The sequence below is a fragment of the Macaca fascicularis genome, chromosome X (genome assembly GCF_037993035.2).
Source record: "Macaca fascicularis isolate 582-1 chromosome X, T2T-MFA8v1.1".
NCBI classification, from domain to species: Eukaryota; Metazoa; Chordata; class Mammalia; order Primates; family Cercopithecidae; genus Macaca; species Macaca fascicularis.
Genome location: NC_088395.1, coordinates 75,423,680 through 75,438,707, shown reverse-complemented (window position 1 = coordinate 75,438,707; position 15,028 = coordinate 75,423,680). Strand labels below are relative to the sequence as shown.

Below are 15,028 nucleotides of genomic sequence, written 5' to 3'. Positions count from 1 at the left end.
CATGAGGTGGGTACATATCTCCATTTCAGAGCTGACAAAATGAAGGCTCAGAGAAGTTAAGTAATTTGCCCAAAGTCTCCCAGCACTGTGAACATGAGAGCTTGTGTACAGCTCAGGATGTATTTTACTTCTGCTCCACTCTGACCCCTTTTCCACATTCTCCTCTTTGTTTTTCCCATTTAGAACGCCCTGCTGGTGTGGGCACTGCTCAGGACAGATGTTTGGGGACAAGCTCTTCCCACAAGCTCAACAGCCTCTGCCACAGCCTGACTTGACCTCAGCCTGGAGCAGAAAGGCTGGCTGCAGGTGCCTATCTCACACCTCAGACAGGCCAGCCTTTGGCCAGCCCAGATAAAGGACAGGAAATCCTAGGCCACCTCCCCTGGAGCTCACTCTCTCACAGGAACAGAGTTGCAGCCAGGGCAGGAGTTCCTCTGTGGTGGGGAAGCTGCCGAGTCAGCCCCGGCTGCCATGGCTGCTGGGTGTGGTTTGGGGAAAACAGGGAGGGCTGAGGGTCAGGAGACCTGGGCTCCAAATCCTCCCTCACTGGAGACTGTTTCTCCCTTCCCTGGGCCTCAGGTGGAGACCACCACAGATCACTCTGGGGAAATCATACCATCTACTTTACAGGGCTGCTCAAAGAACACAATGGGATCATGGAAGTGAAAGTGCCTTGAAAACTGAAGAAATGGGAGGACTCATAGTCGTCATCATCAATTGCTAGGGGAAGGAATGGCTAAGTTGGTATTTCTCCCTGTCTGATTCACTCTTCTAGGCCCCACTGTGGGCATGGCTCATACTCATTTCCGGCTTCAGTACTCCCTAAAATATCCCCTTCCCTCCACCCCTCACCAACTCCAAAGATAAAACCGAGTGGCAGGAAAGCAGGGTACGCTGGAAGCCCCCCACATATTACATAGTATTCAACTAATCAAGGGGAACACCTACTAACACCAGGCTTGTCCTCCACTACGGGGGCACCAATTAGAAGGCCCTACCTTCCAAGGGCTCTCCAATCATGAGAGCTGGCTGGACCTGAACAATAAACAAATCAGCATTGTCTAAGGTATTTGCACCCAAGATTCTAGGAGTTAGGAGTCTACCCGCTGGGGTAACTAGAAAAGGATTATGGAGAAGTCATCTGAACAAGTTCAGACTATAAATAAACTAAGGGGAGTGAGGGGTTTCCAGTGCCCCATTTCCTGTCTCCACATGTTAAGGGGGCCATAAACAGTAGCAGGCAGGGAGGACAGAGGACAATGATGAGGCTGGGAAGGGTGCTGCTCCAGGTCTGAGGAGCAGCACAGATGCTTGAAGGCTGTTTGGCCTAGAGAAGACACAGGTGCACTTGGGTTCCGTCCTCAGACTCCTGAAGGTCAGAGAAAGCAGACAGGGTCCAGGTGGTCCCAAGGGACACAGTCGGGACCCAGGGTTAGAAGCCTCAGGGAGGCACAGTTAAGTTCAACATGAGAAAAGCTTTCAGACATTCCAAAGACGAAAGCAACTTGCTTGAAACATACCACATTCCCACGTATTGAACATGAATGAGCAGGAACTGCACGAGTACCTGTCGGGAAGCCCCAAGTTTCAGAAGGAAAGTTGGACCTAGTACCCTCTAAAGGTCCTTCTCCCCTGAGCTCTGCCTGCATACCTACCTCTAGAGGGGTTGTGGGAGAGAGCATAAAGGTGACTGGAGCTGGCTAGGCCCTTGGCTGCTTCCCACAGGGACCTGGGATCCCAGGAGCACCGTGGGCTGGTATGACCGAGGGGGAGCAGTTCACTCATTAACTTGTGCTGAATGGGTCAGAGAGTGGCTGGCCGCTTGGGACAGACACAGGCTTGGGGAGGGGCCAGAGAGCAAACTGCAGAAAAGCCCATGCACAAGGAGAACCCAAGCTGTGGCAATTCAGGGCTTGGCCAGCTCAAACTGACCCAGCTGGCTGAGAACATTCAGTGTCTGGGCCTGGATGAATTTGAAGCCAGCTCACCATTGCCCAGAAGACAAGAAAAGGGTCTCGAGTGGGGAGGCATACTTGCATAGCTGAAAGGAAGGCTGACAGACCACTGAGTCTGCCTGCCACCTGCCCTACCCACTTTATAGTCGTGGAAACTGAGGCCCAGAGAAAGCAAAAATCACTCACTGAGAGAAAGCTATAAAGGGGGCAGAACCAGAAGCCGTTTCCTAACTCTGTAGCAGGCCCACAGGGTGGTTCCTTCTCTTCCTACTGAAACTGCAGAAAACTGCATGTGGTCTGGAGCTTTCTAAATTGGGTCTGGGTCTGGGTCCTGGCCCAACCCTTCCCAGGTACCACTGCTTGTCTAGATACAGGCTCCCAGAGGAAGGCATCCTCCTCCACTTACAGAGCCCCTCGGCCTCTCAGCAGCAACCATGTGGTTGGCTGTCCCCATTCCCACTGCAGCCTGGTGTGGAGGGACCCACAGCTGTACTGAAAACAGACACACATTCAGACAGCCTAACTCCATCCCCAGCATCGGCAGACCCTTTGGGTGGGCATTTCTTGCTCTTTTAGACTTTCAAATTGAGATGAGGGCATCAACTACTCCTAGAAACACCCCTACCCCTTTTTAACTCTGATCCTGGACCCCACTGCCCATCCAAATCCCCATCAATTCACTCCCCTTCCCTTCTCAATACCATCCAAGCTGAACCCATGTCCTTCAAATGCTGTGAATAATTGCTTCTGTTTGCCCAAGTAAAGGACGAAGGGGCAGACTTTTAACTGGCCCCAGAAGGTCCCGTGACTGAATGTTTGTCAATGTTCCCTTGGGGGAAGGTGAGGGTTCAGGACACGGTCTCTTTAAGGCCTGGGGTGGACAGGGAGTTAGTTAATGACCATCCCCTAAAGATGACTTTCCAAGGTGGTTATTATGTGGCTCAATGATTAACCAAGCAGTGGCAGGACCCCAGGCTTGTTGGAAGGAGGCCGCTCTTTTCCCAAGGACAGCCCAAGAGCAGGAACCTGCAGTCAGGGAGAACATTCCTGGGGTCTTTCTCTCTCTTTCTCCGACAGGCTGCGGTGAGGTGGGTGGGGGCAGAGGCCTGCACTGAGGGAATCTCTCCCTCAGCCCCGCATGAGGGTAGAGGGCTGGCCCGGATATGGAGGAAGTCAGCACACCCTTACTGGGGCGGAAGGGAAAAGAGAGACAGTGAGGGTTTTTATCATGAATGAGAGAGGAAGCTCCAAGCTGGGCCTTGGTGATTAGATGACAAGCTGGGAAAGACGTTCATCCTGAATACATCCTGTTTTGCTCTGAACTGGCCTCGGGGGTCAGGCACAGGGGAGGGGCCTAGGTGGAGAGCAGCCTCCCAGAATTCTCCTAGACCTGCGGACCCCAAACTCCTGGGTGCCCTGGACTGGGGAAGCAAGTGTGAGAGTGAGAATGTCATTTACTGCTAGAGAAACAAAGGCAGGAAGTCTCCGCAAGAAGCCTCCATGGGTCAGCCTCCAGATCTGGAGCCCTAGAGGCGGCTAACATCTGGACTGGGACCTTTCCTGGGCCTCTCGTCCAAGGTTCAGCTCAAATGTCACTGCCTCGATCTGTCACCTTCCCCTCAGGCAAAAGCAATCACTCCCTGGAATGGATTCCCAGGGCAGAATGGACGCCCAGGGCAAATAAGTCCTTCTCAACAATTGGAAATATGAACACTTACCGGTTATTTGGTAATATTAAGAAATTATTTTAGGTGTGATAATGGCTGTTTTTATGAATCCTTATCTTTTAGAAATACGTATTGAAATATGTATACATGAACTGATAAGGTATCTGGGATTTGTTTCAAAATGACAAGGGCATGATGTAGATAGGAGTGCGGACAGGGCAGGATTGGCCGTGGGCTAATGGCTGTTGAAACTGGGTGATGGGTACACGGGGTCTTAGGACACTAATTGTCTCTATTTTTATATATGTTTGAAATTATTCCTAATACTTTTTTAAAAGCCATCACCAAGGTATTATTATTTAATACATAAATAATTAGTGGCATGTATTATTTATGCCACTAACCCCCAAACTAGATGGTAGATTCCCTGGAGCTGGGGGTTTTAACTCCGTGTCCTCCACAAGACCTAGCACCAAGCTGAAACCTAATGACTAATAATTTATACAGCACGTGGTAGTTTACAAAGCACTTAGCCATGGATCCCCTAGTTTAATCCAGTGAAGTGGAAAAAATGAGGAGAAACCCAGAGTCGGAGAATTTGAGGGGGCAGCAGAGCCTGGAGTTAAAGCTCCCCATGTCCAACTCCCAATCCCCTGTTCTTTGCTCCATGCCACCCTGGACTCCTAGGGAACTTAACATTCAGTTCTAAAATTCCTGTGTGTGGTCGATGTAAACAGGAACAGCAACTGTTTAGCATGCAAGTTACCAACCTGCAGGACTGGGGAAAAGGAAACTCCACCCACAAACACAGCACTTCAGACTTGTGACAAGGGCCCAGGCTGTGGCCTCCAGTCCACTGATTCCTATCTACCAGGACCCTTCCCGAATGCATGCCCATGCACAAGTGTGCACACACAAAACCAAGACCCCTTAATAAACAGTTGACACCAGCAACTGTGTGCCCAGCCCAGTGCTCAACTACCCTGTTGTGGGGTGGGGAACAACGGAAAACTCACCTAGATCTCCGAGAGCTCATACTTCCCACCCTAAAGCCCTTGCATCTTTGAAATCTGCTGTCCCTATTTTATCTGCTGAACAGCTTTCCTAAAGCTCATGGCCATCACACCTGATCCTACCCAAACTGGGAGCCTGAGGGAAAAGGTCGTTCTCTTCTTTTCATGGCAGAGGCAACTCTTTCTTCTAGCCAGAAAAGAGGTGAGGGCACAGCCTGCATGTGATAAACCTGCCATCTGTTGAACCTGAACTTTCCATGGCTCAAATAAGGAACTCCAGGAGTCTCCTAGCAGCAAAGCAGCTGCAGCTGTGACAGCTTCCCAATTGGAGACTCCATCCCCTCCTCCCTTTGGGACCTTCTTGCCTTTGTGTCCCTGTTGCTATCCTCTAAACCTGGACATAGGGGTCCTCTGCTCCCTCTCCAATCTGTAGTCCCAATAATGGAATTTTAAAACTTCAAGAGGACAGAGAGGGACAACATTCAAGCCTTCTTGGTGCCACTTCTTTGCTTCTCTGCTGGAACTCAGGAGGTATTGTGTTTGAATAAGGAAGGCTCTGCCATCCTCCCCACATGACTCACTGCAAACCCTGTCTCAAGCAAGCACATAGGGCACACAGCCCCTTTGCTTTGCACACCTTCAGTTCAGCCCCTCTTCTTGCTCTAAACACCTCCAGATATCATCTCTAGGCAGCCTCTCCTCTCCAGGTGGGAGAGGGGAGCTGTAGATGCACAGAGAGGTTTAGCATACTTCAAAAACAGGAGAGGCAGTGTCCAGTGTGGTGTTTCCTAGCACTAAATATAGAGGTCTAGGGAGCAGAAATCCAAAATCCAAAGTCCAGCACATTAACAAAAAGTCACGTCCCTAAAATGAAAACCAGCCCAGAATGTCCAGCTAGATGGCAGCTGTACCTTTAGAGTGAAAGAGTTTCACTACCGACCCCTATACTCTCATAGCGAAACACCACCCTTCCCATCACACTCTTCCCGCTGTGAAAGCCACCCAGAAATCACCTGCAGCCGCCTTCTCCACGCCTTTGGGCTGCCCACCTTCCCATCCCATCCGCAGACAAGATTTGTCCCCCTTTCATTCCAGGAGGATGAAAATGAGAGGAAAACTCAGAGGGCAATAATACAGGTGTGCGGGGGTGGGGGGAGGAGACGGGGCGGCAAACCGAGGAGTGGGGAGGGAGCAGGTCGCACCCGAGGAGTCAGGGTTTGAAAATAGCCCTGAGTGTGATTCATTAACTCCTCCTCCCCGCTTAGGCTCTGACTGGGAGAGAAGCCAGGGCCCTGGGACTTGGGGGTAAGCATAGGCTCCAAGCCAGCCCAATCTCTGAGGACCCCAACCTCTGTGGCCCCAGGCTCTGGAAGAAAACTCCCACCTCTCCCTACCTTGGTCTGGCTGCTGTCGCCCACCCCTCCACACACACTCTAGTTTTCCAGCTGGCTTAGCTGCATACTCACCACAAAGCTCCCCGTGTGCATAGCTGCTGCCACCCGGAGCGTCTCAGAGACAACTTTTTACCTGCCAATTAGGAGCCTGACCCCAGGTACCAAGTAACCAAATGTCAGGGTGAAAGAGACCGGGCCCTTTAGATACTGAAATCAAGCTGCCACCCGAGGTGTGGCTTAAAAGATTATGGCCCACACAGTAGTATGACTCGCCTAAGGTCACATGGACTGGCTGAACCCCAGTTTTCTGAGTCGTAATTCAGCAAGCAACTTTTACAAGTGTCAGGAGGAACGTGAACCCCACACTACCTAATTTGGAAATCCCAAAAATTCCACTGAAAAGCCTTTCCTCTAATCCAAACCCAGTTTGGACTTTATGGGAAAATGAGACCTATGAAGATGAGACGTGTCCAAACGTTTTCGCTTGGTCCCCGCAGCTACCTTAATACCAAGAAGTCCTGGGCGTTTCTCAGAAGGGAAAGCAATGAGGCAGTGGCCGACGGGAAAACCCATACAGCCGGACGGGGGCTTCCTGGAAATGCCCCGGAAAGCAGAGAAAGGAGAGGGCAGGCGACCCGGCGCGACCCGGCCACAGGGCCTGAAGTCCTGCCGCCCCCGCCCAGCTGCAACCCTCCTCCAAAGCCCCAAAGCGACTGCTGCGAGACCCACGGGCCCGGCGGTAACAGGCGGACAGCTGCCTTCCACCGCCCCACTCGCGAGGCTTCGCTGGAAGACGCTCGGCTGGCGCGCTCGGGGGTCCCCCAATTTCGGCGATTCTGACCCCCCAATCCCAGGGGCGGAGGTGGTTCAGCTCGCTTCCTCCCTGTGTCCTGCGTACGCCGCCCGGCGGAACCGCTAGGAGAGGGGCCGAGCCGGAGCGCGCCAGAGAGGCAAGGCGGGGAGAGGGAGCCCAGGCGCCCTAGTTTGTCCGGATCTCCCTCTGCCGTCGCCTCTACTCCTACCTGGAGGCCGCGTCCACCCCTTTGGGTTCGGGAGCTGACACAGAGCAAACCGGCAGGAGGCGAGTCCAGGAGGGACTGCTCCGTCCGGGGCACACGCGGGGCCTGGGGTCGGGCAGGGGTAACGGTGCCAGCCAGAAGAGCAGCTGCCGCGGCTGCTTAAGCCGTTGTCAACCCGAGTCCACTCAGCGCAGGTGGGGAGGGAGCGTGGGCGAGCAGGGCTGTAGAGACGCCCCGCCCACCTCCCCTCGGCCAATGGGGGCGCAGTCTGGCCCACCGGACTCGCCAGAAAGTCGCCCAAATCTGGGTGGGCGGGTCACTGCCTACCGGTCCTCCAATGCCCTCGCCGCTGCCTTTCCCTGGGGTCACACCGCTGCCAGGGAGGAGGTGCAAGCCCAACGACTGAGGCTCAAGGAGCGACTTGGCCAGGCATATAGGCTAATATTTATTGAGTTATGAATGAGTCTGGCACTGTTTGGGGGATTTAAACACATATGCCATGTGCCTGGGAGAATTCAGTGACTTGCTCGATAGTTTATGGGATGTCCAGAAGACTTAACTTCGGTGAAATCTCCAGCTGGTAGCGGAAAACCCGATGATTAGGAATTTGAGCAGGAAGCTGCCATTCCTACCTTGCTCAGGCCCCAGTGGCTCTGCAACTTCTCCAATACCCCAGGCTTCTGTCCCCTACCCCAAGTCCAAACTCTACTCCGCAGAGAAATGCATGGAAAACTTGGGGCATGAACATTAATCGTGGCAGGGGAGGGCTTCCAGGAGTTCTGATAGTAAGCACCACCAGAAAGCCCATTCAAATTCAGTAAGAAACAAGAGCCTTCAGCTTTGATTTCTCTCTGGCCTTTCATCACAAGGGTCCAACACAAGTTCACAACCTTGATTTCACTGTTGAATTGAGGATTCCTATTAGTCAGGACTGAGAGTATCCAGGACCTCATGCAGTTCAACTGCTATCCCTCACATTTACAAAGACAGAAACTGAGCAGAGATAACTCACTTAAAGCTACCCAGCCTGGAACTCCTGGGGTCAAGAAAATCTCCTGCCTAAACTTCCTGAGTAGCTAGGATAACAGGTGCGTGCCACCATGCTCAGATAATTTTTAAATTTTTTTTTGTAGAGCTGAGGTCTTGCTATGTTGCCCAGGCTGGTCTCACACTCCTGGTCTCAAATGATTTACCCAGAAAATCCATGGCAGGGTCAATACGTGTACACTGGTTATTTTCTCCATACCATTCCTAGAAGGCAGGAACTGCGTCCATCTAACTTGCTTGTTAGAGTATCCAATACAGATGAGAGCAAAAATATCTGTCTCTGAGGGCAGCAACTTTATCAAGGTCACCCAGGCAAAGACAGAGCCAGACCTAACCCAGCTCCAAGTGCCCCTCTGCTGTCTAGCCTTCAGTTCACTAGGCCAAACTGAAATTCTCCCACATTCCTTCCCTGCTGGCCCTGATGAGAGTCAGAGGAGCAATGATAAAGTGATACTACCACCACTGTATCCCATGTATCCCTCTTTTCCTCTTGATGGCAGGACTGCCGCTCGTATCCTCTAGCAATTTGTTCAAGGTGAGCCAAGTCCCTGTGGATCTGTGGATGAGGCCTGTACACCAGAAGTTAGTCCCAGAAACGAAATCCTTCTGGTGGGTGGGAAGGGATATGACCTCCTTCCTGAGGCTAGGCTTTAACAATTATAAGCATCCTTAAGGCTCTGAGTTGCAGCCAAAGGCATCTGGCCTGTGCACAGTGCTAAAAAGGACAAAAAGTGGGGTCCTGCAATGATTTTATCATTTTCCTAAGGGCAAGAAACCCTGTCAAAGTCAATTCCATCCACTCCAAGGCACCAAGCACAGTGCTTACAGTACTTTCCTCACTATTGTTTGCTAATGAATGAACAAATGTTGAAAGATATTCAAAGCACAACCAAAAATAAATGACAATCATATGACTAATAAGCAAAGTCAACTTATCTTTTAGTAGATACATTTAACTGAATCAGATATCATGGGTTCTGAGACACCAGCTGTTTTTTTTTAAAGCCATCAAACCAGGAAACAAAAAAGGAGGGGAGTATAGCACAAAAACTACCAAACAATGGGGCACTGCTATAAATACTTAGAAGGAGAATTTTGCAGTGCCTGGCATAGAGTAGATGCTCAATAAAAATGCTTGTCGAATGACAGTGAACACAACTGTCAGGGAAAGCTACAATCATAATATTTGCCACACACACTGTGACATTTTGAAATGGCCCAAGCGATATCAGGGCTATTTCTTTTGGTCTTTTTTGATTTCCCTCTTTTATTCTGGCCAGGAGAGCTCAGCCTGTTCAGCAGGGCAAAGATAGCTCATCCCCCTCAATACCCCTGCCAACCCCTGCTCCCTGTCCCTGAGTCTTGCAAGGATTAATCATGCCTGGAATGGATGAGAAAAAGAGTACCTTTTCACCGGCCCATTTCTAGGTTGCGACCTGAGTGACTGTGGAGGTAACTGGAAGCTTTAGGTTCTTGACTTCCCCTTTTCCTCAAGACCTCACTCTTGCCTGTGTGTCCTACAGTACCATTACTGCTGCTACCTTGGATGCCAGCTCAGTCATCAGGCAGGGGAATGTAGAGTGCTTGAAGCAGGTCAAGGACTGGCAAAAAAAAGTATCTGTGTGTGTGTTTTTGTGTGTGTGTTTCTATGCCTGAGGCATGGGGCTTTCCTCATTCTACCACCACCACAGACTACGTAAGTCCCACAAGAGGGAGTATAATGGACTCTGGAGCCAGATGGCCTGGGTACAAATGGCCTCTGCTACATACTAGCTGTGTGACTCTGCCTCAGTTTCCTCATCTGGAAAGTGTAGATGATCATCACAACACTGACCTTAAATCGCTGCAGAGCAGATCCACTAGGCTAAATAAACACTTAGAATGATGGCTGGCACGTAGTAAGTGCTTATAAGCGTCAGATATGGTGAGAAGCACTGAGCAATAGTAGAATGAACCCTGGGTTAGGAAGTAGTAGAGCTAAATGCTGGCCCCAGTTCTACCACTTTCTTGTTATGCCACCCAAGACGAGTCATTGTGCTACTCCAGCCATCATTTTTTTCACCTATAAATAACAAGACTAGAGTATAATACCCACAGGGTAGAGTAGAGACAATAAATGTGAAAGTATACCGTAAAGGACTGTGGCAGGTGGCAGGATGGCACTGAAGGTGCTATAGAGCTAACCTTTGGGGGACCTATCAGCCCTTTTATCCTAGGCTATGGCAAAGAGCAGTTCCATATACCATTCCCCTGAGCCTCACTCTGAGACGCTTGGGTCCCAATAAGGGCCTACCTAAGGACTCCCAGCAGTCCCCACCCCCTCCCTGCCTGGGAATGGGAGTTGCTCAAGCTGTTGCCAGCAGACCCATGCCCCCACTCTGGAATGGCTCGGTTAATATCCAGAAGGAACCAGATGGACTCTTCTACTACTCTTTTCCATAGGAGCTAAAGAAACGGCAGCCAATCACTTCAGGGAATTCAGCTGGGAAGTTTTTAGAAAAGGGGTTGGAGCAGTGAGGGGAAAATGAATTACACTCAGACCAGCCCCACCCAGCACATCAGCACGGGTGGCCTCACACACAGGCTCTGACACTTGTACGCGCATTCCTGCATGCCTCACCGAAGCCTGCTCCCTGGTGGCTCGGGGCCCCCGGCCAGCCTCATGAAAGGGGGCTATTGATCAGGTCCCACAACATAGGATACTCATGGTTCATTAAAACAAACAAACAAATAAAACAAAACAAACAAAACAAAAAAACCTTCCTGAGGAGCTGTAGCCATAGGAGGGAGATTTACACTAAGAAGATAGCCCAAGCAGGGGCAGATGTGGACAGAGGGCATACAGTGGTGGGGAAGGGTTTGAAAAGGTGAGGGCCACACAGACACCTCACTGTCTATACATTGCCGAGTGTGGATGGGAGACAGAAAGCTACATCCTGGAAGGAGCACCCCTTCGCAGCCCACAGCCTAGGGGACTCTCACGGTTGCCTCCACCCTCACCCCGGAGCACCCTGGAAGGAGGAGCTCTGTGCTGAGCTCAGAGCCCTGGGCTGGCAGTGAGGGACTCTGGAGCACAGGCCAAGCCAGGCCGAGACCAGGTGAGATTCAAGGGTCACTTAACCTCTCTGCCCTCGCCCTCCCTAAGCTCAGACACAGAGGTGCGGGGCGGCTCATGACTGCCTCCAGGCACTTAGACCGGGCAGGTGGAGTTGGATAACCCAGGCCTGGCTCTCTCCCAGACATGAGGGGCCTGTCATCTCCCCTCAACCAACACCAGGCAGTGTGCCAGTCTGATGGAAGGCTGGGCGCCAGCATCCACTCGGTAGACCCCCTGGGCCATGACAGTGCCACAGGTCCCATTTCACACCCAGGATGGGCCTCCAGACTGACCTTACTGGCCTGTCTCCAAGGGACCAGAGGTTTTCTGCTACAGGCAGATGGAGCACCCCCCATACGCCTCCGGGAAGTCTGCCTGCCCAGCCCTAACAAATAGGTGGGGTCACCCTGGACAGAGCACTTGGTGACCGTGGTGGCACAGACGCTCAGAGCAGGATGCCCACCCCAGTGCCCCACCGCATTCCTGCCCTCTAGAAGAAGGTCACAACGTGCAGAGGGGAGATGAGCAAAGACAAGACCGCCTCTGACACAACCCCACACCCCACACACAGCAGGCGAGGACAGGAGCACTCCTCTCCGCCCAGCTTAGTCTCAGTCCTCAGCCCTGGAGCTTGCTCCTCCCTGGCTAGGCCCACTTTCCTCATCTGGAAAAAAACGGGGTGGGCCCTGGTTCTAGGGTCCCTTCCAGAATGCTCTGCCTCTATGAGCTCCTCTGTGTGTTCCCATGGGGGTGGGGCATCTGCAAGTCCAGCATGCACAGGGCTTCTGCAGAGCATAGGGGTGGGGGTGGCATGAGAGTCCTCTGAGGATGGGGGGTACCTGGGGCCAGGGGAGGAAAGTGAGAAAAAGGAAGGGTGGGGAGCCTGAGGGGAAAGGCAGGAAAAGGGAGGGCTGAGGCTAAGCCATCCCACTCCTGGAGCCCTGGTCTCTGCCCCCAGCATTGCTCCCAGCTCACTCTGGGGCTATGGGTAACCAGAGTCCTTGAACAGCCCTCAGGACCCTGCCTCCTTGCCTGGGATCCTTTCAAGTGTCCCTCCAGGGCTGCAGCTCCCAAGGAAAATACCTGGGAAGGGGAGGAGGATCCGGGGAAGCAGAAAGAGAGACTCTTCCTTCCCACTCACAGGCTCCATCGTCAGCCCCCGCCAAGGCCTGACCCCACACTGCCACCAGACCTGGCGCCCTAGAAGCTGGAGGGCTGCTTGTGGAGAGGTGTGTGGCTTTTATACACCCTGCCCCCAGCCTGGCCTGGCCCAGCCCTGTGAAGAGGGGTCTCTAGGGCTTGACAATGTCAATTCAGGCTGGCTTAGCATGCCCCTGGCAAACCACACCCCTGTCTCCTGACAGTGAAGGGCAGCCCTCAGAGGCCGCAGGATGACATCGGAGAGGGCATGGGATGTGTTTGGATGGTTGAGGGCCACTCAGCAAAGGGCTCTGGGCTCAGCTTGGCCTTGGAGCCCATCTACCCTCTCAAAAGGCCTTTCCTCAAAGCGCAACTCCCCCCCTTCCCCTCCATACACACACACACTTACTAAGCAAGAGTTCTGATTTGCCCTCAGCCAGGGCTGGAACTTCCCCATACACATGCATCAGCCATTCCCGTAACATGGTTACCCAGACCTTGTCTGTGCTAGGCACTGGGCAAGGGACAGGGTCAGAGAGTGGGGCGGGGAGGCCCACAGTCTGGGTCCCTGCCTTCCTGGAGCTCCCATGTCAGTGGGGGAGGCAATGGCAGCCCCTGACACAGAACACCCATCCCAGGCAGGTGGGTAGCCAGGTCAGTTCCCAGAGGACAGGGAGGGATGGGCAGCCAGGCTCCCAGGGTGGATGGGACCTGATGACTCTATACCAACAGGCCCCCAAGGAAACGGTCCTAGCCCCCGACACCCAAGGCTCCTGGGTCAGGGCCAGGCAGCTGTCACTCTGGCTTCTACTTTGTTTCTACCATGGAGGAGCTGTGTGACCTGGCTGAGAGTCTTGCCCTCTCTGGCTCTCTGTGTCCACATAAGTACAATCAGAGAGTCTGTTCTCAGAATCTCCAAGGGTCCTGTGTTTCAGCGTGCTCAATTCCATGTTAAATCTATGAGAAACCCAACCCAGTTCGCTATTTCCTCCCTGCCCTTTGAGTGGAATCAAGAGTAAATTAGAGCTGTATGCGATAATCCCAGCTACTTTGGAGACTGAGGAGGGTTGCTTGAGTTCAGACGTTCGAATCTCAAGAGAGAGACAGTGAGTATGAGAATTACTCAGAAGTAGTGGGCAGAGCCTGGAAATATAAGTACCCCAAAACTTTTTTTTTTCAATTTTAAAAAGACAAAGTGCCGGAGACTTTGGGAGATCCCTCAGAGTCCCATTCCTTGGGATGGAGCTCTCAGGCAATGCGAGTTGGTTATAAAGGTGCTGCCAGGGTTTCTGGGCTGTGTCCTGCACCTGGGGTACAGAGTAGGAACCTAAGGGGCCTTTGGAGTGATAGGGGGATGTAGGGAGGTACTGTGTAGGTGATAACACTTAAGGATCTGGAGATCAAAAATAAATAAATAAATAAATAAATAAATAAATAAATAAATAAATAAATAAGAGATGAAAGGACAGACGGACAACTCAATGACAAGGAAAAAATATAGGCTGAGGGTTAGACATATAGTGGGACAGGAAGACAGGAGGGGGAACAGGCAGATACCAAAGGCAGAGACAAAGGTGCGGGAGGAATGGATGTAAAGGGACATACTGTTTACTAAACGCCTACCATGTGTTAGTAACCAAAGTGGTGTTCTTTTTGAGCAGAGGATGTAGACAGAGGCGGGTGGGGACGAAACCTGATAGACTACTGGGATAAGAGGATGGGGCACCCATAGGGCGGGGCAAGAGCTGCCTAAGAGTTAGAAGAAAGAAGGCGTGCGGGGTGGAAAGCCTCAAAAGGGGGCACTACCGGCCAGGAGTGAGGTTTTAGACAAACGGACATAGGACTCAACGATGAAAACCGGGCTGGAACCAAACAAGAAGGCAGAGGGGAGCATGGAGCTTCGAAGAGCCAGTGCGGGAAGCTCTCCGCGAAGCGCAGCGCAGCCCTGACCTCCCCGCCCGGGGCTGCCTGGCTCTCAGTTCACCTGGATTCCAGCGCGGCGCGTCCCACTGGGTGCCCTTCACACCCCACTGAGTCCACGTCCATGGCTTCGGGAGCCGCAACACCGGACCCCAACCCCGCGCCTGGGCCATGTGTCCGCGGGCGCCGCGCGGCGACAGGCGACTCAGCAGCCCAAGAGCGAGCTGGCGAACCGGAGCGCTGGCGCCTCGAGTAGTTTTGCGCCAGAACTGAGCGAACCCGCGGGGAGCCCGGGGAGGGAGGGGCTGAGCGGATGATGGCTGTGTTTCCCCGCCCCCTCAGTCGCGACTAGAAAGTTCCACGCCCCCACCTTGAGCAGGAACTCCCCCTTCTCTAGCCTCCAGTCATCTACTCAGCGGTTCCGCCTCCCCATCACCATTGGACGCCTTCTTCCAGGTTGGAGTCACCTTCTTTCCAGCCTTTTTCCAACTTGGCCCCCATTTGAGAGTTGTCTCTCCACTGATTACTCCCCTTTCTGTTCTCATACCTCAGTGCAAGATAGTGCGGGTGTCTTCCTAGTTATGGGGTCAGCCCCTCCACCTCCTGTCTGCCCCCAAATCTCACCAACCATGTGACGTGGAGGAAGGCCTTGTGCAACAGCCAGATGGAGAAGGAAACAATGGCTCTGGCCATCTTGGCAGACTGACTCACTCCTCGGCGTCCCCTACCGCCCCCTGCTTTTCACTCCTCCCCGCAACCCCGTTTTCTGACTGGCT

At 52.7% G+C, this 15,028-nt stretch overlaps 1 protein-coding gene across 32 annotated transcripts in view; it reads right to left on the bottom strand.

Annotated features, from left to right (window-relative positions):
- STARD8 (StAR related lipid transfer domain containing 8) overlaps nt 1–15,028 on the bottom strand; it is a 78,779-nt gene that overhangs the window by 24,976 nt on the left and 38,775 nt on the right. For 10 of the 32 annotated variants that reach the window (XR_012429890.1, XR_012429891.1, XM_074029253.1 and 7 more), the window contains exon 1: nt 14,317–14,523. The exons of 5 other annotated variants lie outside the window; for them this stretch is intronic. Coding sequence is in view for 3 of the 27 variants with exons in the window: in XM_005593818.5 (XP_005593875.3) it covers nt 14,317–14,425 (109 nt within the window). In the remaining 24 variants the exon portion in view is untranslated. Of the gene's footprint in view, nt 1–6,101; nt 6,279–7,051; nt 7,236–14,316; nt 14,524–14,622; nt 14,808–15,028 lie in introns of those variants that run through there. 17 more of the 32 variants (XR_012429892.1, XM_045384512.3, XM_074029255.1 and 14 more) reach the window with 3 other exon arrangements.